A 24,157-nucleotide genomic window follows, 5' to 3' on the forward strand; every position below is an offset into this window, starting at 1 on the left:
ATTTTTTCCTGACCTCAGGCTCATGCCGAATCTCGTTCTTGGAGACTGCCTCCTAACCCATTTGGGCAGCGATCACGTCTCCTGGACAGCATTTCTGCTGTTTGTGGCCAGCTGGCAGGCAGCAGTGCAGCATAGCTCGTATACTAACAGCCCCTCAGGGAGTGAACATTTCACCTCTGCTGTGTCTGTAATTACTGGATGGCGGGGAGGGAGGAATGTCCAAGCCAGCCGTGGGACACAATAAATCCCGCTGCCAGCAAGACTCACGTCTGGGGCACCACGTTCCAGACAAGCAGAGCCACTGCTCCCAGCCTGGCCATCTCTCAGCAAGCCACAGCATGGTGCCCAGTGCTGGAGAGGTGGTTTTGAGAAAAGCCCTCCTGGAAATTCACTGTCTGGCTTGAAGATGGGAAGGAGAGCTATTCCACCTTGTCCTTTCTAGTGCTGTACCACGTGCAGGCCCCTGCAGAGAGGTGTATATGCAGACTCCTGTCCCCCAGTTTGTCCTCCATCTGACCAGCTGGGCTCCAAACCTTCTTGCCCTGCATGAGAATTGCAGTGGGAGATGAAAGTGTGATGTACTATTGCTCCAAGACTGTCCCTAGAAACACAGCTCAAAACCGAGTGAATCTCTGCTGGTTTTCTTGTAACCTCCAACCATAGGAACTGATGGCTCTTCCATACTTGGGGTAACAGTCAGTGACATATGGACCAATATCTTCTAAAACCAGAAATGTTCTTTCTTTACTGCTGCAAGGCATTCAAACAGGAGAGGGAAGAGGGAAACAACAAGCAACCTACATGCATATATTTCTCCCCTAAATCCCATCACCTCATAACAGTGACTGGAGCCTGTTTAACTTCTGTCTTTGCCTCCCCTTGGATCATTTCTGGGATCACTTCCATTTCTTAACTGGATGAATATTGTCCTTAATATGCAGTCCTGGGAGCATGGGACACAGCTGGGAGATCAGCAAGCTGTAAAAGAAAGGATAGGTTGGAGATGGCCAAATCGTATCCAGTTTTTCTCTCAACTATTCAAGGCATCATATCCTGCCTACAACAGTATGCTAACACAGTGTTAGCTTGAGCCTTTCACAGCCTAAATGCAAGATGCTTCACTACTCCCTGCTGGCCTTTCCATCAAAAAATCACAAAGACATTGAACTTCTTGCTGATTTTTAGGACTGTACGCAACCCATGGGCATCGGTCTAACATCTATGCTGGAACAAGTTGGGATTGTTCCTGTGCCAGAGCAGACTTCTCCGTGGCAGTGCGGGCATTCCCAGAGCCTGTCATACAATGCCTCGTGGCCACCTCTAGATTAGGTGAGATGTCCACTCATAACCCATCATTTCCGCTTGCATATTTGCTAGGATATGAGAAAAGCTAAAAATAAAGGTGAAAAACCCTCTCCCATTTTATATTTAGCGTCGCTGCTGAGCTCTCACAGCAAGCAAGGAGGACCGCAGGCAGGAGTGCACGGTCCCTGTGGTTCTGACCACCCACGGCAGACTCAGCAGGCAGCACCAAGCAAGCTTGCCCACAGCCCAGCTACCAAATCTGCATTGCCCCAGCTCTGCAAGCTGCTGTTTGCTCCTGCTGGCGCAGTGGGCCAGTTCCTTGCTAGGATCCTGGGATTCATTAGTGCTAGCTGCAATTGTGGTTGAAAATGCGGCGGAGCAAATGCTTTTATGGGGCGACGTAAAAACCACTTGTTTTGGGGTATTAACTAAGGCAGAGATGTCCAAATGCTGTCCATCAAAGGGCAAGTCTAGCAGGCTAACAGGATCTTAAGTGAACTCTTTAGTAAATGGGGGGGTGTTAACCCTGGGATTGACTTACAGAAACCAGTTCTCTCATGGTATCCCACGGCACTGTCGGAGCTGTGGTCCCCACCAGCAGCCCACGACTCTGTGTTAGGAAGCTGCGAAGGCCACTGGCTCCACTCAGCCCTAAGATATAATTGGAGCCTTTGAAAAGCGAGAAATTTTTCTGCAGTCTCTAGAAATAAATGTCTCTGAAGTTGTATGGTGTGGACTCTAGTATCTTGCAAAGGTATTTTTTACAGTAACCGGACTAAATTTAGAAATCCACTTAACAAATAACATCGAAGCTACTATCAGCACAATTCAAAAGAGTCACTAGTTAATTTGCTGTTTGCTAACGATGTATTTTTTTAGCCCACCACTGTGGGCATGTGATGACCTCACTGCGTTCTGCCAACCTGAGAAGAATCTGACAGGTAAATGAAAACAAGGGCCCATCCGACTATGAATCAGCCGAGACCAAGACAGATTAAAAAATGAGAGCGAAAAATCAGTTGTGACCTCCTTGCCAGCCACACACAGAGCGGGTGCCAGGATACCCCTGCCCAGAGCAGCCGCGCACCCGTCGATGCCTCGCCTGGAGGAAACGGCAAGGCCTGGCTGCCCCATTGCCCATCCACAGGCTCCTGCGCCAGCGCCAGCTCTCATCCAGCCCAGCCTGCGTGCACCAGAGTAAATAGCCTCAGAAACATGCTGCTGGCTTATTTCTGTGCATTTTTTTAATGTGCATATTGCTCGGTCTCTGACTCTCTAGCTTTCAGTCTCCAGGGTATGAAAGACATCATCAGTCCTTTTGTATAGGGACAGCATCCGTGGTCAGTCTCTGGGCCCAGATGCCTCGTACCCAGGAGTCCCAGCGGGAGCTCCCCATGCCCTGCCATGATCAGACCCCTCCAGGCAACTGCCACTTTCTGCTGCTTTTCTCCTGGGCAGCTAAAGGTTGCTCTAGTGTGTTGGGCTGCAGCTCCACAGAGGAGCTGCTCTGGCATCCCAGCACTTTGCAACCTGCTGCATCTGGGTTTCGGACTTGAGTATGGGGAGAGCAACTAACAGCAACAGCAACCAGCCGCCCGCTCCTGCAAACGCTTCCAAGCACCCCCAGCAGCAAGACCAGGGCTGAGTCCACAGGGTGCAAAAGCGCGTGGGCAAAACCAGCCTGCACATAACATATCATCCCAGGTCGTCTCCAAGGAGAGCTGAGATCATCTCTTCTCCCAGCGTCTGACACAGAAAATGCTACCTGTGTAATGGTCGGGAAATTTTGCAGCTCCAGTAAAGGGCTGGATCAGCTACTGTTCTGGGGGCTATCGGATCAAAGCCCGGAAAACCCAGACCCAGCAAAGTGAAGTCAGGACACCCTGGCAACCATAACATGTAATTTTCTTGCTTGGAAGGGTGTGTGCCTCAGCTTGACTGGAGCCCCTGTGTATTCAGTTTGTTCACTTTCTTTCCAAGACCAAAATTGAGATAGAAATTGAGCATCTGGCAGCAGTACACAGGCAGGTTTTTCATCGCTGCACAGGGAGGTCTTGTTCCCGTTGTTCCTCTTTTTGGTTTCCCTTGGTGCCCCAGTGGGCTCCCATCACACTGGCAGGTCAGGGTGCCTGGTGCTCGCATGTCTGGCCTCTGCCAGCAAAGCACCGGGAAATGCCCTTCAACCTCCACCACAAGAGCAAATTTTGCCTTCTCTAGCTGCAAAATGGTTTTGCTGCAGAAAAGATTGCTGCTGTTTGTTTGGCTCAGAATAAAACAACTGTGGTGATAAAAGACATTTCTTTTCAATCCCATCTGTTAAGAAGATGGAGATGTTTGGCAGTGATTTATTGTTCCTCAAGGATGTAGGGATGGGATCTCCTGAACACATTGTTTCTCACCAGGGCTCTGTCTAGGGCATGTGAGGCCAGGAGGAGGACACTGCTCAGACAGTTGTCTATCATACAGCATCCGTAGGTGTCACTAAGGACAGTTCCAGAATCATCAGCTCAGATGATTCCAGCTCTCGTCCCTGCTGAGTCTACAACAACAGTTTGTCCAGAAGAAAATGTCTAAAACTAACCAACAAGAAAGCTTGCCAGGCCTTAAAAACCCAGACTTGTGAGAGCAGGAAGGCAGTCCAGAATGGAAAGACACACAAACATAGGAGCTCACTGGGGGTGCTGGGAGAAGCTAGGTGGGCTACAGTCACCTTTGCAGGATGGGAGGGCTTTAGAAAAGAAAGATGTGCCCATACAGGCTCACTGCGTGTTCAAATCTCTTCTCTTTGCAAGGCTGGGAAACCACAGTGCTTATCACTTTCAGGGCTCCTGGAAGAATAAGCACCTGTCAGGACCACGAAAGCACTAACAGGCTTTCATGGCCCTGACCAGGCTCACCTGGGGCCCTCATTCACACCTGCCCATGGCCCTGGAGATCTATTTAAGCTCAGGCTGGGCCCCTCAGTCCTTCTTTGAGCTGTGCTGAAGGAGTACTGCTATCTAGCCTTGCCCAGCCATGGGCCCTGCTAATCCAGACCCTGACTTGTGGACTGATTTCCCAGCATAACCTTGGCCCTGCTTTGTTGCTGTGGACTTGCCTGGTGATCACTGGAGCTGATCCTAATCCTGACCTGTGGGCTGACTTCTCAGCTTGACCTTGGACCTGCCTTGTCACTGTGATATTGCCTCATGATCTGGACTCTTGGTTGGACCTAGCCACCACCTCTGGTCTGCCCTGTTTGAGTGCTGTGGGGCTGAGTCCTGCTTGGTGAGATCCCTGTCCTGCTGGCCATGTTATTCCCCTTGGCTCCTGGCCTCCCTTCCCTTAGGGAGCAGACAGCACTGACTCCCACAGGTAAGATGGGGTATGATCCTAAAGGTTTTGGTCTCCTCAGTGATGCTGGGCAAATCACTTTTGATGCATACTTCTCAGTCCATGCTATTGTCTGAGTGTTTGTTAAGGGGCTTTGAGGCCTGCTAATCACTGTCACTGTGTAAGAGCTGCGTGTGAATTCTCCCCACCCTGAACTTGTGACATATGTGAGGTATAAAGGAGCAGAGATCAAGAGCTCTGACTCTAAAAGTATTTGCCTGGTGATATAAAGAAAGCTCTCTGGACTTGGCCCTTGTCAGAAACTGCAAGAAGTAGCTGTAAACCCTGCATTTGTTTAGCTGCTGTACCTGCTATAAGTAACTTTTTTAAGCAAGTAAGAGTCTGAAGGTCCCAGTGAAATGTTTGTATTGCTGTCATGGTGTCCTTTTGGAGTCTTCTGTGTCCCCAAAACTGGGAGAGGGTCAGGCTGGGGAGATGGGGCAATGCTGTGGAACAGGGATGCAGGATCTCAGCAAGAAGAGCCAAAGATGGCAGTAAGGAACTTGATGATGTCTCATTTCTATGCTGGGCCATCAGGGAGGGTTTTGAAATGGAAAAGGAGCAGTAAAAAGCACAACCTTCTCATAGCTCATTGGTGCTTAGAGGAAAAACAGATGAACACATTGCTTTTGGCACACGGCCTGTATCACACAACCCCCTTCTTTCAAGTGACCAGAAGACTGCCTTCACTGTCATCTACCACTCGCTCACCTCCCTCCTAGTGTGATATGTTCTGCATTCTCAGAAATGCAGAAAAAACTAGACAGGCTTCTATTTGCCCCTCAGAGTGAGGCTGCAGTGCCCTGGAGTGCAAAGCTTTGTGCCTGATGCTGTGCAAGTAACAGCCTCAGCAAAACATGCCCTTAAGCAAGATCTCAAGGAGCCCAAATCTATCTGGTGTTTAATGACAGTGGCCAGTTGATAGAGGCATTGGGGATGCTTGAGGGGAGGTGTCTGGGGTCACGGCAGCAGCTCTTGTCCCAGTACCACAGTGCAGAGGGCACACAGGTATCGGCCTGCTGATGTGCATTACAGACTCCAGTTCCTCCATTTTGATCCTTGCTCATCGTGCCTGCCAGCTCATGATGTTGCTGTCTTCTGAGCTCTGAGGAAAGGTTTGGACATGTTTCTTAATACAAGCAACTTTCTTCCATTCCCTGTTTTCTTTCAAATATGTTGCTTGCTACCTTCAGCTACAGTGTGTCTGGGCTCCTTTCACAAGTGCATTAAACCTGACAAGTACCTGGCATGCAGAGTGCATCCTTCCAGCTGCCCTAGCCCAGAAGTGTGTGTGCACTATGTAATGATTCAATAGCATTAGGCTTTTTGCAGAAATAAATCTGACTGCCTTGTGTTTGCCTTCAAGAAGGCGGCACTTGTGAGGAGTGTTTGCTGCAATAGGATCTGAGCAGGTTGGCTTCCTGGGCGTGTGTTTTACCTGGGCAGCAGAAGTCCCATATGCCTGAATACACTAGTCATTGCAGGCCTTGTCTTGGAGCAGGGGTATCACGAAAGTGTCTTGGGATCGAGCCACTGGACTTGAGAGAGAAGACCTGAGACTCTGAACTTAATCCAGTGCCTGTTCAGTGGTGCACAATGGTTCATGGGCTTGTGCTGTTACTTCTCTGCTTAGGATATTAGTCTGGTTTATGCTGGGGTGCATTTCCTTGAATACTAGTAAGTGACAGAGGTGGGGTCACCATCCACAGCCAAATAGCGACTGCAGGGGCTGTTACTTGCAGATACTGCCCTGTGGGAGCTTAATGTCAACAAGAAGCACAGGAACTCTCTTAAATTGTGGATTGAACTGACTGGCAGTGATTTATTTCAGCCCAAAGAGATTGAAGCATGGCTGTAAACAACCTGAAGTGCTTTCCTCTGCTCACCAGCACAACCCATGTGTGGCTTGGGCTCTCCTGTGTGTGTGGCAGGATGAATAGAGCTGTGTGTCACTGTGGTTGCCTGCCAAGGGAGCCTGTGCTGGCTGACTGGTGTCGGCAGGCTGATCCCAAGTTAGGGGTGGTGAAGGATAATCCCTGGGGGTTTGCACAAGGAGAGAACTCCTGTGTGGTGCAGGGGAAGTGTCCCTTAGCCAGCCCTTGGGAAGAGGTCAGTGTTTTGGTGCACTGCCTCAGTTCCTGGCTCTGTCTCAGGCAGGATGTCTGACACTAGTGGACACCTGGGTGGCTGTTCCATCAGGGCATGACTCCCTCATGCATGTGTGCTTTGACCTACCAGGGATGAATGAGTATAAAATATGTTGTGTGGGGGGGGAGAAATATATAGGAAGATATAGAAGGAAATGAAGTCTAATCCAAGCCTTCGAAGGACTGAAGCAGTGACCTGAAGTTTAACTGAACACACCCAAAATGGGAGCAATTCTCTCCAGGTGGAGATACATTCCCTGTGGACTAGCTCTTCCAGACCAGGGGAATCACTAACATGTGAATCCCTGAAAATCTTGGAACTGGGACAACTCATTTGAAAATAAATATCTTGTCTGATGGTCTGAATGCTGGCAGCTCCAGAGTCCACACTTCTCCACATCAGGCCTTTGAAGTACAGAGACAGATGAGCAGACTACTGCAGCTCTTCTGAAACTTTGTCACTCAGGCTGTGTCTTCATAGCAAAATGAAGGTTTGATTGTGCCTTGTGCTAACGTGTATGTGCTAGCATGACCTTGCCCAAGAACAATGATGAGGAAATGTCAGAGGACAAACTCTTCAGGAAACCTGGGTCTGTTAGCTGATAAGCTGCTAAAGACCCTCCTGCCTTGTCTTTGCTTCTGTTGTTAATACAGTGTGATTTTTATTTTTTTAAATTGGCCTGTGTGGGCAAGCATGGTACAATCAAGCTTTCATTTTGCAAATAGATGTGCTGGTGTTGGTCACCACAGATGGCTCTGGCAGGTAAGACGGAGTTGTTTAGTGAATGAAAGGAAGGAGCCCATCTGCACTGCAGGACAGCAAACACTGAGGTCACAGACACAGCTGTTGCCTTTGGCATGTCTTTCTCTCTGCTCCAGTTCACTTCTCTGCTTTTCTGCAAGCAGCAGACACGGAGCCTGGTTTCATCCTGGCTGCTGCCTTTGCGTTGCTGCTGAGCCAGGCTCCTTGCCTTGTCACAGAGCTGAGCTCACTGCAGTGGTCTGGCTGCCCTGTGCCTGGGCACTTGCTGCAGTGAAGCTGTGTGAGCTGGGCAGAAGGTGCTGTGCCTTGGCTTCCAGAAAGCACACAGCTCCCAAGTTGCTGCTTCCCCTTGGTGTGACACTGCATGCTGCGTTTGTCCTGGGATGGTGGTGCTAGCTGCTGGCAGCACAGGTGGGAGCCAGGGAATGAGGCACCCTCTGGGCCTGCACATGTTTCTCAACTTGACTCAGTTACAGCCCCAATGCTTCCCTCTGTTCTTGTCACATCTGTCTACAAGACTCCTGCTGCTGAAAGAAATGAAGGGTGGCATTGCCTCGGGATCCATGCTGGAGCAGAGGGATTCAGCTGCTCAGCAGCTGGATGTGGGCTGGGAGATGGGGGCAAGAGCCTATTCATGTCCATCAGTACCTTCTTCATCTGATGCTCAGCTGTTTCTAGTATGTCTTCCCTTTTTTTAAGCTGATGTTTTCACTCCTTACTGTTTCCAAAGGAGGGATGCATTAAATCCTGCTGAATATTTTTCTCATCTCTGCAGCTTCCTGCACAACATAGTTTATAAAAGGTGTATATAGATACAAAAAACCTCAAGGGGCATGGCTACAGAAACAGGTCTGCTGCAGAAGTGTGGAGCAACAGTTCTGGGACATGAGCTGAAGTGGTGAGGGGTTCAGACCTGGGGTCCTGGGATAGGTCTCACTGTGAGTGATTTCCTCTCTTGGATGAGCAGGGAGGAAGCATTCCAATCCATGTGGTTTCCCAGGGGTCATGCTTCAACTGTGGTGCTCTGGCTGATCCTTGGCATTATTTTTTTCTTCTAATCAAAAACAAGTTGTCACTGTGCTGCCCAGCAGAGCCCCCTGGGCATGTCCAAGCTAAGCTGAGAGGAAGCCAGCCCTGGGGAATTTGGATTATACATCCTATTTTAAACATGTGTGGAGGACTGCAAATAGCATCTTGCTGCTCAGCCTGGCAGGAACAGATCAGCGAGTCCTGCTCTTCCTGCATTTAACCCTGCTGTTGCAGTTACTGTGTACTGTGTGCACTGTGTGATCCGGAGTTGCTGTGCTGATGAGAGGCAGCCTGTCAGCAGCTGTGGATGGTTTGGTGTCTGAGGCAAACTGCTGGGTGTCCAGGCAGCAGGCATTTACCCTGGGCTGCTGCAATACAGATGCCTGAGGCTGTCTGGCCCAACAAAACCCGCTTTGCAAGGCCAACACCTTGGACTCCTGAGGGTGGGCTGGGGAATGGCAATCTGGAACTTTGTAAATTAATGAAAAGCTTATGTGATGCATCTTGTGGTACTGATGGCTTACAATGTCTGGTGTTAAAATCTGTGATAACAGGAGGGAGATGCAATGTGTTCAGCTCCTATGAACAGCTGATATGAATCTGGAGTAACTGGCATGAACAAAGTGGTTATAAAATTACATTAGCTATGCTGAGAGCAGAACTGGTCCTCTTGCCTTCTCTGTGGATGGGAAGAAAGGGACCTTCCTCCTGCCCATTCAATGCATGGGAGGATGAGGACCCTTTGAGTTTGCACAGTGTGCTAAGGGGGAAGAGCTGCAGGCTGCTGTGCTGCAGATTTTTGTGTCCATCCACTTCATGAAGTGGTTCAGTAAGTCAGCACAGCTCACCCCTGGCCTGCTGAAACCCCTCCAGCTGTCTTGTACAGATGACTGTTGAAGTGATGAGGAGGGTTGATCGATTCTGACAAATATTTACCTGTTCCTCTGAATTCACAAAAACCTTGCTTCAGTTCCAGTTTTGAAGTGGAGTTCAAAGCCCCAGCAGCACTGACATCTCTGGGGCTCTGAGCTCTCACTGATGCTCAAAAATGCTGCTCCATGAAGATGGACACTGAGCTGCTGGCTCTCCTTGGAGAGCACCTGGTGCTGTGCTGGCATCTGGTATAATCTTTCACAGGGTCCTGCTGATCCCTCCACACTGGGTAAGAACTGTCTTGCCAATTGTTTGGGGCCTGTGTTAAAGAAACAGCCCCAAAAAGGGGTGTTTTCAGCAAAGCAGGAGAACACACTTCTCATGTATTTTCCCTAATCTCTAAATTATGTCAACATAGATGGGGTCAAGTCATGATCTGTGGTGTGTTCATATTTAAAAAAATACCTTGTTTGAATTGTACAAATAAATACTTCTGAAAAGAATCCTGTTTCTCTAAGGGAAGCTGGTAAATGCTCTGATTTAGTTACAGCACTAGGATTTGGCTTTGACTTTATATTTTACCAAGCTTAATGCTAGTTTGTTTTTTTTAAAAAAAGGTAAGAAAACTGTTTATTCTAAGAGCAGGTACAGTCCAGGCAGTGGCAGCACAATCTTCCTCTCTGCCCACCTCCTCCTTGGGCTGTAGGTAGAATTTCTGTGAGCCTTCAGGTACCAGCCTTTCTGCCAAAGGCCCATGCTGAAAGGCACCATTGAGGATGGTGGCTTTGTAAGGCAGCTACCTGTCCTCTGAACTGCCCTGAGACCCAGCACCTAATTTCCCACTGCTAAGAGATGGTCACCTGTCAGTCTGGATTTGATTTATGCTGACCAAATGGCGGAGCCTTCCATCCCTTCATCCCACCTTGGCAAGGAGCAGAACAGACCACTATTTTGGGATCTGTTCTTGGCAAAATTTGACGCACTGCCTCAATCAGAGCTGAAAAGCAACCACAGTCTGTTCCACTTCTGGTCAGAGAGCTGGCCCAGACCACAGTGGACTAGGAATTGCCCTGCTGACACCTTATGCCTGACAGTCAAACCTCATTAGGAATTCCATGATGAATGCTTCAGGCTTAACTGGCCCTTCTGTAGTGTTTAATCCAAATTGCTGTTCTCTTATACCTGGAGAATGCATGTGGGACTTCCCCTCCGAGCAGCCAGGAAAGCTGAATTGTACACCACAGCAATGCGATTGTTTCCAAATCTTCTCCAGCCAGGACAGTTTCCTCTAGCTTCTGGAAAGACTTGTGATAAACCCAAATCTTGTGGCCCTGGCATCAGCACAGTTCTGGCTTCTTTTGGGGGCAAATCCCACTGTCCTGGTCTTCCCAATGGCTGACCTGAGGCTTGCTTGGCATGCTTCAGGCTGATCTTTGCAGTCACCTCACTGTCTTTCTCTCCATCCTGTCTTTCAGGTACTACCTGTGGTTGATTATTGCACAGTGACAAACTTGATGACCTTGGGCCTCCTCATCTCCTGGTCTGATGGAGGTCTAAATGTGGGACAGAGACCTACAGGGAAAGTGTGGGTGAGGCAAACAGGAGACATTCAGCTTGCTGAACACAGGAAATCAATAGGTAACACACTGAACAAATCACTTTTAAAATAATTTGTTAATCTTTATAATGCTATCCAAATTAAGACTATGACAATAGGTCAATTGGCTATTCAAAATGCCCTTTGAATTTATTTTGTAATTATATTTTATCTAGAGAACACTTCAAAAGTTATTGTTGTCAGGGCAAATTCAAATCACACTTTCAGCTGAAATCATATAATTAACCAAGCCAATAAAGCTCAGATTAGACATTATGTACACTTATTAAATTTTGCATTTAATATTTGCAATCATATTTGACTGAAATAGCCACAGCTATTTGTTGTGTGGTTTGTACCAGTTATCCAGTCAAGAAACTGCAAGTGTAACTTTGGTCCCTGCAGCTAATCAACACAGTCAGTTCCAAATATTACATCCAAATATATGATTGATTCTTTCCAGCAAACATATGGGCCAAAATTATGCATTAGTAAAGTTTAAAAAGTTCATACTTGAATGAAAAAGCACAGACTACTTCCTTTCCATATTTGCTCAGTTCCAATAAACAGTAGTTTCTTCCTTAAAAAAAAAAAATTATTGTACAACAGAGCAGTAGCTCAAAGGCCATGCAGCAAAAGGATCCATGGAAACTTATGAGTTTTTCATGATATTAAATCTGTGATAATCATTATAGAAAGTGAGTAAATGGAAACAACAAATAACACTTGTAGCACATGACTAACAAATGCTAAATCACACTGAACAGGAGTTGCTTATGAGTAACCATGCTGCTTTGAAAGTACTGTCTGCTAAGCCTGCAGAAAAAACATACAGCAGCTACCTCCAAAAGACAACACTGAGAATCAAATTATTTCAAATAGCAGGTGTTAGAAAGTGAGGATTTTCTTTGAACATAAAAGGCATACATCATACTGTGCAAAAAAGCAAACTGGGCTTGATGATGCAAGGAGTTATGCACACAACTACCACAGCTGCACTTGAAAGTCAGATAATTATAGATAAACACTGCTAATTAAGATCATTTTATTCCCAAATGCATGTACAATTAATATGAATCATACACTTTTTGTCATCTTATGCCCATTTTTTCTAATGGGCTGTTTAATTTGCACTGTAGTAAAAGTAACATCTACATCTTTGAACTGTGGTTATTTTTAAGCTTTTCAGACAGTTATTGTATCCCTCTGGAACCTCACAATTATAAAGCTTAATGAAACTTAGGAGGGAGGAAAATACAACTGTCCCAACTTCCCACTCAGGATATGGGAATATAGAGCTTAAGGAACTTGCCTATGGCTGTAGGGGGAGTTTGTCAGAGGGACAAATTAAAACCAGATCCTCTGAATCCATATTCAAGGCCCTAATCACAAGACCATTGTCTTCTGTAAATTTAAACCTGTTATTAGTCTGCTTTGCTGAAATCTGGCTGTGCAGAACAAGAAATATAAATATTTTGTAGCAGTAGGTATTAATTGGTAGCTTTCAGTGGTGCAAACTTTAAAACTGAATTGGTTCTTTATTACTTTGCCCTGTGTCCCAAAATATCTTGATCTTTGGATACAACCACCAAATATGCTGAAAATTCCCTTCAGCTAAGATCATACCCTTTATTCATTTAAAGAGTTTGAGGGGAAATGTATGACCTGCAAAGGTTTTAATGCTGCATCGAGGGATAGTTTAGTCTGTAAAAATTACCTGGGGTTAATTTCCATGCTTTTTTCCAAAATTCTTGGGGTTTCAAGACTGGGAAAGACCTTTCCTATGTGTTTGAACAGCCACACAGGTTGTGCAATACTATTTTTTTCTTCTGTTTCTTGATTCAGCATTTCTGCTGTAAATGTTGTGTCCACTCACAAGTGAGTAACCCTTAGTTGTGCACAGAACGGAGACCAGCCAGAGCCTTGTGTGGAGAGCATCCCTTGCCACTAGAGAGGGGCAAAAAAGAGCAGGGCCCATGTGCTGGGAAGGCTGTCACACCTCTGCCCCAGACAGATGTTCAAAGGCACTGCTGATGCACAAGGGAAGAAAGCAGGCTCTTTTTCAAGCTGACAGTGAACAGAGGAGGCTGCAGAGCTGAAAGCACTGAAGTTGAAGGACACTGTCTCAGCAGAGGGCCAAAATGATCTTAAACTTCAGGCTTAAGCTCCCATTAGGCAAAGAAAATACAGCACAAATTATGCTTAGGTAGCACCTTTCATGCAAACATCCCAGCACACTTAATCAAACTCAAACACAATCAATCATGGAGATGTGAGCAGAGTTCACCAAGGAAAACAGAACAAGTGAGGCTTGGAAAGAATGAGTGGCACAGCCACTAAAAGCACATGGTTTCCAAATGATTTTCCTTTGAAAAGCACTGTAGGAGTAAGAGGGGTCCCCTGAGCTGAAAAGCAGGCAGAACATGATGGATAAGCAGATGCTATCTGGGTTGCAGGAACCCTATGAGACAGGAGGGCAAGCTGGGAAGAGAGGGATGGCTCAACTCCACCAAATGTCTGACCACAGGCTGGCTTTGCCTGTCCTGCAGAGCAGTGTACTCTGTGGCACTGTGAGGATGAGGCCCAGGTCCAAAATGTCACTCATGTGCTGTGGTGTCCATAGGAGAGAGACTCAGTTGTGTTGGCAGGCAGGCAGCTGTAGTGAACACCAACATGAACCCTGGTCCAGATGTCTGGAGAGTGCTCCTTGGAGCATGTCTTCCTTGAAGTGTAGACCAGCCTGTAAGGACCCACCTCAACCCAAACTCGGGTCAGAAAAGAACCAAGATCACTTGCTTTTTGTAAAAATGTGTGATATTTCTTTCTCTTCCACACACCTTTCTTTGGTTGCAATAGAGAGCAGTGAACCTAGAAATCCCATGAAGAGGAGAATCCTATTTGCCAAATTCAGGAGACTTAGGCTGAACTGAATTCTCAGCTTAAAGTCAAGCTTCTAGGTACTTCTCCATAGCAGATCTCCAGACCTTGCATAGTTTTTTAGTCTTGAACAGCTTAGAGCTGGAAGGTGTCTTTGCTAGGATGCTTGTGACAGCTGAAGTTCCTGCAGGGTTTCATCAAAGGGCTGAAAAATGAAAGCTCCAGCAACTCATTCTGGGCATGGCTCTAAGGCATGATCAGCTTTTCAGTAATGACCTTGCCTCCTTGTGACAGGCAACATTTTTGCAGTGTGTCTAGCATGAAGAAGTTGTGAATTGCAGTCTCATGATATTTAGGCATGAGACTTAAACTGCAGCAGCATATTCTGATGCAACATCATTTACTCAGCATCTAAGTGACAGCAGTCACAATGCAGCACCATGACTCTGAGCAAAATGTCACAGTCTTGCAAAAAGCAAGGAAGAAGCAAGAAGGTCTGAATTCTTCCACATCTAATTTTAGGTACCCAAATTAGGTGTACAGTTGCCCCAGGCTCCTGACAAGAGCTGCTAAGGCTTGAGTTCTCCCTCCACTGCCTGTTTACTGAGATTAGGGTGACCAGGTTCCTAGATTAGGATCCTGAGTTCTGCAGAAGGTACTCTTTCCACAGTCTCACATCAGCAAAAAAGATTTCCTTTATCTTTGGATCAGGTGCAATCAAAGTGAAACAGACCTTCAACAGAATTGCTGAGATGAGATAAATGCATTTTCAAAGTGACTAAATGGTTTAAAATAATTAAACATTGACTCAGAGCATTGTTGTTCTTGCTCCAATGAATAGTGGAGTACCTGACATAACATGGAACTGTAGGAGCAGGAAAGATTTCCTCCCAACCTGCCACAGCTCAGGAGTAAGGACATTCTCACAAGGCCCATTGGATCTTATTTCAAACCTCTGCTCAGGCAGATGGGATCTGCACCTCCACATCATATGTCCAAGTGAGTGCCCTGAACTTTGGGTGACTGGCCATATGGGGACAATGCTTAAGAGCTTCTCTTCAGCTCTGTAAGTGGTGCTACATCCCCTAATGCATCTATTCCAGTGCACTTTGAATGCAAAATGTAATTTCTCAGTGAAAGAGAAACAATTTGTTTGAGGGTTTTGGTTCAAATTAAACCTTTTGTTCAACCAGAAAAAACTAACTTGTTTCATCAATTAGTGTGGAGTATTTCAACTTGAATCAGGCAATGATCTGGTTACAGAAAAAGATTCTAAGAAAGGTGAGGACAGCCACATCTGCTATACCTGACAAATTAGTTCTTTTTAGTATGGCTTATATCTGTCTCAGTTCTACCAGCTGGCTGTGATGACTCTGGGAATCTTTTGCAACCCCCTCGCAAGCATATACCCTATTCCTCTGTTTAAGATGTAAAAGCAGTTTCTTAGGTGTTTTAAAGCACCTAAATTCTCCTTCTCTGGTTCTCTGTTAAGGAAATGTGACTGGCTCCTCAGAAGGATTATTGGCCTTGGCTGGTGGCACATGGCAGCAGATGCATGGAAAGAAAAATAGAGATTTACTTTAAAGCTGCAGGACACCTGGAACCTAGTTGAGTTTTGCCCATTGCACTTGCTAGAATTCATGATTTACAGGGATAATCCTCAGACATTTCAAGCTGGGCTGAAGACAGACAAATTTCCAGCCTATGCCATCAACTCCATTCATCTGGAACAGGTGCCAAGCTTATGAAATCTTACTGCAATGTGGTAGACTCCACAGCACGCTTCATTAGCAGCCAACCAAGCAACTTGCCATCTCCAGCTCACAGGCATTGAAAACAATCTGAAGATCAGAGACTCAGACCTGTGAAGCAAAGGAGGAAAAGTTTCAAAGGCAGCTGGACTCTCACAGAAGGGGATTTAGGCAGACAATGCTGAACTCTGTGAAACCTGCTCCCAGGCCCCGTTATCCTCACTCGTTTGAGTGAACGCAGCTGTCTGTCTTTTCTAATTCAGGGGTATGATGCTGTGGCTAGAAGTACTAGACATGATCGTGGCAGTCTTATTAAAAACAACATATAATAAATTGCCAAAAGCCATTTACCCTGGATTGCCTTCTTAGCTGAAACTCTCCTTATCTACTGGAGTTTCCTCTATGTCAATTGACTTTGATGTATCCTTCTGCTCTTTCAGCCTAGATGTTGTCATAGATTTGCTGATGATGACTGGAAAAAAAGGCTTTGAAATGCACTCCGGTAAGAAATATTTTCTCATCCTGCCTCAGATGGAGTCTAGTTTTCCCCCCCCCCTCACATTTTTATTACCAAAGCCATTGGTGTGAACACAGGCTCTTTGTTCAGTTAGCAGTTCCTCTGCTTGGTGCTGCTTTTTATATTTTTTAAAAAAACTAAGGTGAAATTACAGCACCAGCAGCTCAGCAGATGAAATAGGTCTCAAACACCATAGGGTGACAGAGAGGTAATGCCTTGACACCACTGCTTTCAGCTGTCAGCATGGATGGTGAGAAGCAGGAGTCCTAGAGCTCCAGAGACACCTTCTCCCTCTATCTTAAGGCCCAGAAGAAAGTCCAGAAGTCCTACCGAATGAGGAAATCCTCAAATTTTCTCCTGAATATTTCAGTAAGATATGCTCTTTAGGGGGAGCGAGGTGTATGACTCCAGAAGGGATGGATGTCACTTTTCAGTACAGCTAGCGCAGCCCGTTAGCCCATTGAGTATGTCTCTTCTGATTTCCTGGTCCAGAGGCAACCTAGCAGGTGGTAAAGGAAGCAAAAAGCGATCCTTGTCCTCATTTTGACAGGTTAGAGTGGGAAACTCAGGTAAATGCGAGCCTCTGAGTGCACACTGTATTCTTGGACATACACCAAAGATCTCACTAGGTTTAAGAAACGTTTCTCCCGTCACCTATCGGGTGCTTTTGGAGCCGATATTCCACTTCATTGCGCTCTCCGTGTGCGCTTGTGGGACTTCGCAGAACGCCGGGACGGGGCGCGCTATGCTCAGGAGTCCCGGATCTTTTATCCTTCGCTGCAGGACAACAGCAGGGACCCCGTGCTACCACCGCGGTGACCGCGCCATGGTGGCCGCTTGCCGGGGCCCTGCCGGCCGGACCCGCCGCGAGACGCCGCCCCGCCGCGGCCTTCGCGCGCCGCGGACGCACGAGCCGGCCCCCGCCCCGAGCCGCCCCGCGGAGTGCGCATGCGGCCCCTCCCGCGTCTCTGCTTTGCGCGTGCGCCGAGGCGCCGCGAGGTGGCGCGCGGGAGGTGCTGGCGGCGTGCGGTGACGTATCGTGACGTAAGCGGCGCGGCGGCGGGCCGGTGGCGCGGCGGCTGCCATGGAGCGGCTGGAGCGGTGCGGGCGGTGGCTGCGGGCCGGGCTGGTGGCCTGGCGCGTGCGGCCGCGCCTGCCCTGGCTGCTGCTCGCCATCGTCCTGCTCGGGTCCGCCCTCAAGGACGGCGGCCTGGTGCCCGAGACGCCCATGCAGAACAAGCGCAACTTGCTCAACGTGTGAGGAGGGCCGGGGGGCGCCGGGGGGGGGTCCTGTGGGGCCGGGATGGGGCCCTCGGAGGGCAGGGGGAGTTGCGTGGGGTGGGAGTCTCATAGGGTTGGGGGCGTCTGCAGGGCTGGGGGGGTCCTGTGAAGCGGGAGTGGGGTCCCGCAGGGCTGGGGGGCCCCTGGGGAGGGGGTTGGGATCCCGCGGGGTTGGGAAGTCCCATGGAGTGGGAGTGGGGTTTCACAGGGCTGGGGGGGCCCTAAGGGGTGCGAGCAGGGTCCAGTAGGGCTGGGAGGGGGTTGGAGTGGGGGTCTCAGAGGGCAGGGGGGTTCCATGAGGAGGGAGTTTCTTGGGGTTGGGAGTCATATAGGGCTGGGGGTGACCCATAGGTTGGCAGTGGGGATCCCCCAAGGCTTGGGGGGGGGGGTTGTGGGGCGGAAATGGAGTCCTATAGGGCTGGGAGTGTCCCCTGGGGTGGGAGTGGGGATCCTGTAGGGCTGGGGCGGCCCTATGGGGGCTACAGGGCTGGGGGGGTCCCATGGGGTGAGGGTCTCACAGAGCTTGGGCGGTTCCTGTCTTACTGGGAGTTGGGGGGTGCCTGCAGGGAGCTGGTGGGGGGCAGGGGCAGCACCAGCCTTTCACGACCCTCTTTGCCCTCTCCTGGGACGGAAGGGGGCTGCACCCGGAGGCCGGGGGCCCAGCCAGGCTGCTTGCCTGGCAGCAGTGGCCAGGGGAGAGGAGGGTGCTGGGGGCACATGGCTGCTCCTGCCCTCCAAGAGGGCAGCGCTCAGCTGAAGGTGGCTTTGAAATAGCTCTGAGTCACCTAGAGAGATCTCTGGTGCCATGTGGTTGTGGAAGAGAAAGTAGGTTCTTAAGCTTGTGTTAGTGATAGGTGAAGAAGTAATGTCTGTGCGCTAGGCCTGTACTTGTGGGTTGCAATGCTGGTTTCTGACTATTAGGTTTTATGATCTCACATCTTGCATAATCTCCAGGACTTGAAGATTTCAGAACCACAGGCCTTTCTTGCTCAATTTTTATTGCTAGATTGGAAGAGGAGAATGAGGATTTTTTTTTCTCCTCCTCTAGCTCCCAGTTAGTTTTGAGTAAACTGATAGTAACTGAATTGATCTAAAACCAAGCTAAAGAAAATAAGTCTCAGCCTCTTTTGTGGAAGCAGGATTATTGCAGTTCTTTCCTAGTGGTTAGGCAATGATTTGAGTGGCTCACTGGTCCTTTAGAGCAGTTGTTTGAACACTTTAAAGGGCAGTGAGGAAGCTAATGATCTTGGGCCAGTACACATGTGCTCTACCTGTTGTAGATCAGAAAGTAAAGCTAAAATTTCTGTTTTCCCTTGTGAGTGGGGGAATTTGTCACTTGGTTGTGGAAGGCTTTGAAAGAAAAGATGACTTGACATGGAGAAGGAGAGGAAGACTGAGAGTCAGAGAAAAGGTTACTGTGGTCAGGGCGGCAAGCTGAGAAAATGTTCTTTGCAACTGCATTCTGAATAGGGCAGAGTTGAGTGGGTTTGGAGGGTACAGGCAACTGCAGTAACCAAGCTGTGAGTCAGTTCAGAGTCTGCGTGAGGGCTCTAGGTCCGAGGGAAAGCTGCCTGAGAAACAGTTGGAGACTTGGCTGAGGAAGTATTCAGGTGTTGGGCCTGAAAGATGGTGGAGCAGGTATCCCATGATATTTGAGAAAGGAAGTAATGGGGAGAGGATTAACATTTTAGCTATGCTGTACTTTGAGGGGAGGGGACGTGTGCCTAAATTAGGCATCTCTGAACAGTGACCTTAAAAAGCTACTTATGCGAGTTCCCTCCTGGCCCACATGAAGTTTCACACATACATGTTTCTCTTTTGGCTTTTCTCTGGCAGGTACTTTGTCAAGGTGGCTTGGGCCTGGACGTTCTTGCTTCTGCTGCCCTTCATCGGAGTCACCACCTACCAGTTTGCCAGGAGCAAGTTCCTCTATGGTCCCACCAAGAGCGTTCTGATAGTGCTGCGGCGTCTCAGTGCGCTGCTGGTGGGCACTGCCGTCTGGTACGTGTGCACTGGACTCTTCATGTATGTGGAGAATCTCACTGGCATGTGCTCTACCTCGAGTGAACTCAATGAGCCTCGACGGCTGTATGCCAACAAGCAGGAATGCCACAAGGACAACGGGGTCTGGAACGGTTTTGATATCTCGGGGCACTGTTTTCTTCTCTCGTACTGTGCTCTGATGATTGTGGAGGAAATGTCTGTGCTGGAAGGTTTGTCCGTAGACCAGAACTCTAGGCTGCGTGCTGTGATCAACGGCCTGTTTGTTGCCTTGTGTTTTCTGACCATGATCTGGGTGTTCATGTTTTTATGTACTGCTGTGTATTTTCATGACTTCAGCCAAAAGCTTCTCGGTGTACTGATAGGTCTGACAGCTTGGTATGGGACGTACAAGTTCTGGTACTTGAAACCCTTTTCTCCTGGACTACCTCTCCCACATATTCCTTCAAGTTCAAAGAAATACAATTATAGCAGATAGGTTTTAAAGTTTTTGGATTTTGTTTTAAAATACTTGCATAGCTGAATGTAGGAATGGTTACAATATTTCCACTGTAAAGAACAAGGTGCTGAGCTGGAGAAGAGAATCAAATCTTTGCTAGCTGATCTTCACGGGCTGGCAGATAGTAATGAGCTGTTTCCTGGTGAGGGAAAAAAACTGGTATTGCAAAAGGGCTGCTCCTGTTTGGGAGTTACTGTGTTGCTGACATTCTTGGCAAAGAACCAGAAGCTGATCTGTTTCTCTGATCAAAAAATGGAAGAACAGATCCATGACTGACAGGGCTTTGCTCTTAAGAGTTTAACTGGTCTCAAATTATTTCTCCCTCTTCCCTTTTGGTTTATTTTTGTCAAAATACCATGGATGATCCACACACACACCCTTTTTTTTCTTTATTGCTGTTGTTTCTCAGTACTCCTACTTGTATTGCCTTAGGGAAAACTCTTACAACAGTGTTGCTCACTGTTGCAAAAGACAATTGGCTATCAGCATTCACTTGGTGAAGCAGAGTATAGCTTAGTTGTGACCCTTGAACATTTGGTGTTACCAAGTGTTAAATATACTAACTTGCCATAAATAGTTCTTAGCTATCTGTGTATTCTGCAGTGAAGGGAGTGAGTCTGAGATCTGGTGTCTTAAGGAGGTTTTAACTTTGAATTCACTCCTGCCTTTGAAAAGGAAACTCTTGGAAAAACAAGTCTTAATTTTTGTTTTCTTGAGAGTTGCGCACTTTGCAACCAAGAGTACTGTCTGGTGTGTTTCTTCCTGAAGAACAATGAAATTCTGGTGTTGTGAACATGTTAGCTTAACCAGTTATTTCTTGAATATAGTGCTTGGTAATGAATGAAACAATGTTTATCCTAAGAGCTGCAAAGCAGTATGCTTAAAGCAATATTTATTCTTACTTATCCAGCAGTATCAATAAGCTACTTTAATTTTGATTGCACATACAACTGTGGTGGCTTCTGATGTGGCTGGAAACCCGCTACTGAATAAAACACTACTATGATGCAGTGAATTGGTATGAAATGGGATGGTTTTTATAATTGTATCAATCAAACATTTGTTATAGTTTTTATCTTTAGAAGCTTTTTATTATTTCATAAAAACTTATTCATGTTGCAATTGCACAAAATTAGTTTGACAGTTGTAGTGATGAGTCAGACGACCAAAAAGTTCTGTAGCCTGTCTGTGGTCGATACTGTGGACAGTGTCCATTAATTTGGTAGCTGACCTGATCAGTCTATAATGTTCATCTCTAAGTTGATTATTTTACTGAATTTAGAGTATGATGTATGCCATACTGTAATCTTTTTGCCATCTCAACAGCTCCTTTCCAGCAAGAGAGCGGTGGTATTTATAGTAAATATAACAGTGTTAATTCCACGTTTGTGGCCTGCCCCTGAGGAGTGCTGACCTCCCTTGAATTTCCATTGAGTTGAGTGGTAGGTGGGAATTGTAGTGCATTCTCAAAGTACAGATCATCTCACAGAAAGAAGCTGTTTCAGGAGGTTATGTATTTGGTATTGAGCTCCTCCTTTTGTTTTTGCATTAAACTGCCTTTAAGTTGCCTCTGTGGAAAATTTGCACTGATTTAACTCATATTGGGTTTAACTAAAATTGTGTTTAAACAATGCAGATTCCTTTGCAGACATTCTTTTGATGTAACATAAGCCTGCTCCCAGTAGAGTTAAGCTAGACAGCAAGTCACTTTCATCCAGAAATAGGATTATATATGCAGATGGTTTTCTAATTAATTTCATTTGAGTTCCTGTTTTAGGTTATTTTATGTAGTTTTGCTAAATAGACAAGGCCTATAAACAGGAAGTGCTATTTATTTGTTTAACCAGCTGGCTTGTAGAAGTTATCTTCAGCTCTACAAATATGTTTTGTGCAATCACTATATGGATATTTCGGTCCACTTCTAACTAGTGTCACACAAATTATTTATTATTTGAATAATGTTCAATATGGTTATTCTCACAATTTTATTTAAACAACTAATTAAAGACATCTGAAAAACTTATCAGGGGTTGTGGCTTTCAGAATCTTTTTCTGGAGTCTGTTAAGTTAGTGCTGCTGCTCATCGTGTCCCTGAATGATCCAAGCTCCTGGTTTTCTTGGGATTACTTAGGTACGTAATCAGACTGTCATTGATAATTCTGCAGTATTTGAACAAGGTGATATGGCACAAATTCTCAAAAGTGCAGGGCATAAAAAATGTCCAACAAAGATTTCTAGTGTGTCCCTGTTATGCCAGGCAGTTGATTATTTAGGCATGCGTTCAGTGTAACAACGCAAAAGCCTAATCCATTGAAATATGTGGAAAAATTCCTATGCATTGTAATGCTATTTATGAGTTTGGAAATCTTGTCCTAAGTTTCTTTCTTGGTACCCTGAGACCACATGCTAACTGTTAGCTTAGAACAGCCCCTGAACCCCGATCTTTCCTTTGCACCTTTTGACTCTATTTCAGTGTAAGCCTTAGTTTCCTTGTACTTTAACTGTTTCTGTTTATATATTTGCCATTGCTTTTACCTCATTCTCCTTCTCCCCCCACCGTTAATATACTTTTGTCATTAAAATAAAAATGTGGCCTATTTGTGATGGATTTGCAGCCAAAAAAAGGTGCTCTGAATAGCTGTTTTTGATGTCTTCTGCCAAAGGGACAGATCTTTTCTTCCAACTGTCAACAGTTATTGTTAATCTGTTTTAAGTTTTTAAAACAAAGTGTTAACGTATTTTAAAGGTGAATGTTCACATTTTGTAATGGATTCCAAAAGAAAGCAACTGTAATCATGAGGAAAAACTTGGTATTTTTTTGGCTTTTCTGCATTAAAGTTAATTTAGTACAGCTTTTCTCTTGTTCTTGCAGAGATGTGTCTCCATGTCTGTAGAATGACCTATGGAGTTCTCTCCAACATCTTACAGCTGTATTACTTTAATGTGTTTGCTAACTTTTCCTTGCACGTGTTGAAGTCTGTAGCTTATTTTGTGGGTTCTGTATAACAGTGCTTTCACAGAAATAGCACGTGGCCTGAGTGGTGTGGGTGAGGGAGTTCTTGGTCTTGGTGCCTTAAGCATTCTCCTCTGCTTGGGCCAGTAAGGAAGGGAGTCTCAACTAGAACAGAGTGAGGGATTAGGATTCATTTCACTCTTAACTTACCTGAGAACTTTTTAAAAAAATTGCTTTGTTGGAGGCAAGATCAGACAAAGATTTAGATCTTTGGTAAGATCCATCTGGACAATTCAAACTTTTTTAAAAAAATGAAATTGTGGTTTCGTCCTTCCTGGAAGTCTTTGTTCTGTGAGTGCTTCACTGGTGCTAAGTGGTCATCTTGATTTGCCAGTTTATTTGTGGACACTGAAATTTAGGTTGTGGAGCAGCTGCAATACAAGAATCCTATTTTCTGTTTTGATGCGTTTCAATTCATGATGAAGTGAGAAACACCCAGTTCTGCCCTGTGGTGCACTTTAATGGAAAAATTTTAGAGACCACTGTGATGTGTTAAATGGCCTGGAAAATCTGAGTCTTTGGCTCTGAACAAAAGTCTGTGGTCAGTTTTCTGAGTGAAATAGTAACACTTCCCCCCCCACCCCGACTGCAGCTCACAGCAGATATTCCTGCAGCTTCTCTGCAATCAGCCTTTTCCAGCTCTTTGCCTTTGATCAGCCTGCATTTATCTCTATTCGCTCAGAAACCTATTTCCTCGGATTATTTCATTTCATAGCTTCCTCTCACCTCCCAAAGATCGGATTAGTAATAAATGCTCTTCACCTCTGTTAAATGCACTCTTTCTCTCTTTTTCTTCCCCTTGAAGTATTTTGCCAAAGCATAAGATGAAAATAACTAATACTAGCGAAAAAGGCTGTTGTGACTCTGAATTTATATGTAACCATTATTAAAAGCAGTTGGGCGGTCACTGTAATAGTGTTTAATTGCCTGGAAAAAAACATGTGTTTAATTTAATTTATTGATGTAGAACTAGGTCTGATGTGTGTGAAATCATGGAAGGAAAGGGAAGGTAACTTGACAGTGCCAGCTGGCGCACTGGGGGAGTTAACTTTGTGGTTTTCTCGGGGAGCAAGCACTGCATCTTTTTGTAAAGAGTAGTTTCACCCAGATACTTATTAATTCCTTTGGATGT

General features: G+C 46.3%; 1 protein-coding gene and 1 long non-coding RNA gene across 2 annotated transcripts; one reads left to right on the forward strand and one right to left on the reverse strand.

Moving 5' to 3' along the window:
• Nucleotides 1–11,210: 11,210 nt before the first annotated feature.
• Nucleotides 11,211–17,084, reverse strand: LOC112979065 (uncharacterized). Its single transcript, XR_003258080.2, has 2 exons — nt 16,562–17,084; nt 11,211–15,825 (listed from the first exon to the last, which is right to left on the reverse strand). It is a non-coding gene; the product is annotated as an uncharacterized LOC112979065 (long non-coding RNA).
• A 154-nt stretch (nt 17,085–17,238) lies between these two features.
• FITM2 (fat storage inducing transmembrane protein 2) lies at nt 17,239–22,863 on the forward strand. The gene is made up of 2 exons (XM_026093028.2): nt 17,239–17,488; nt 19,349–22,863. The coding sequence occupies exons 1-2, from the start codon at nt 17,316–17,318 to the stop codon at nt 19,989–19,991; spliced, it is 816 nt and encodes a 271-aa protein (XP_025948813.2). The 5' UTR covers nt 17,239–17,315; the 3' UTR covers nt 19,992–22,863.
• Nucleotides 22,864–24,157: the final 1,294 nt, after the last annotated feature.

This window comes from Dromaius novaehollandiae, chromosome 16 (assembly GCF_036370855.1).
Source record: "Dromaius novaehollandiae isolate bDroNov1 chromosome 16, bDroNov1.hap1, whole genome shotgun sequence".
In the NCBI taxonomy this organism is placed as follows: domain Eukaryota; kingdom Metazoa; phylum Chordata; class Aves; order Casuariiformes; family Dromaiidae; genus Dromaius; species Dromaius novaehollandiae.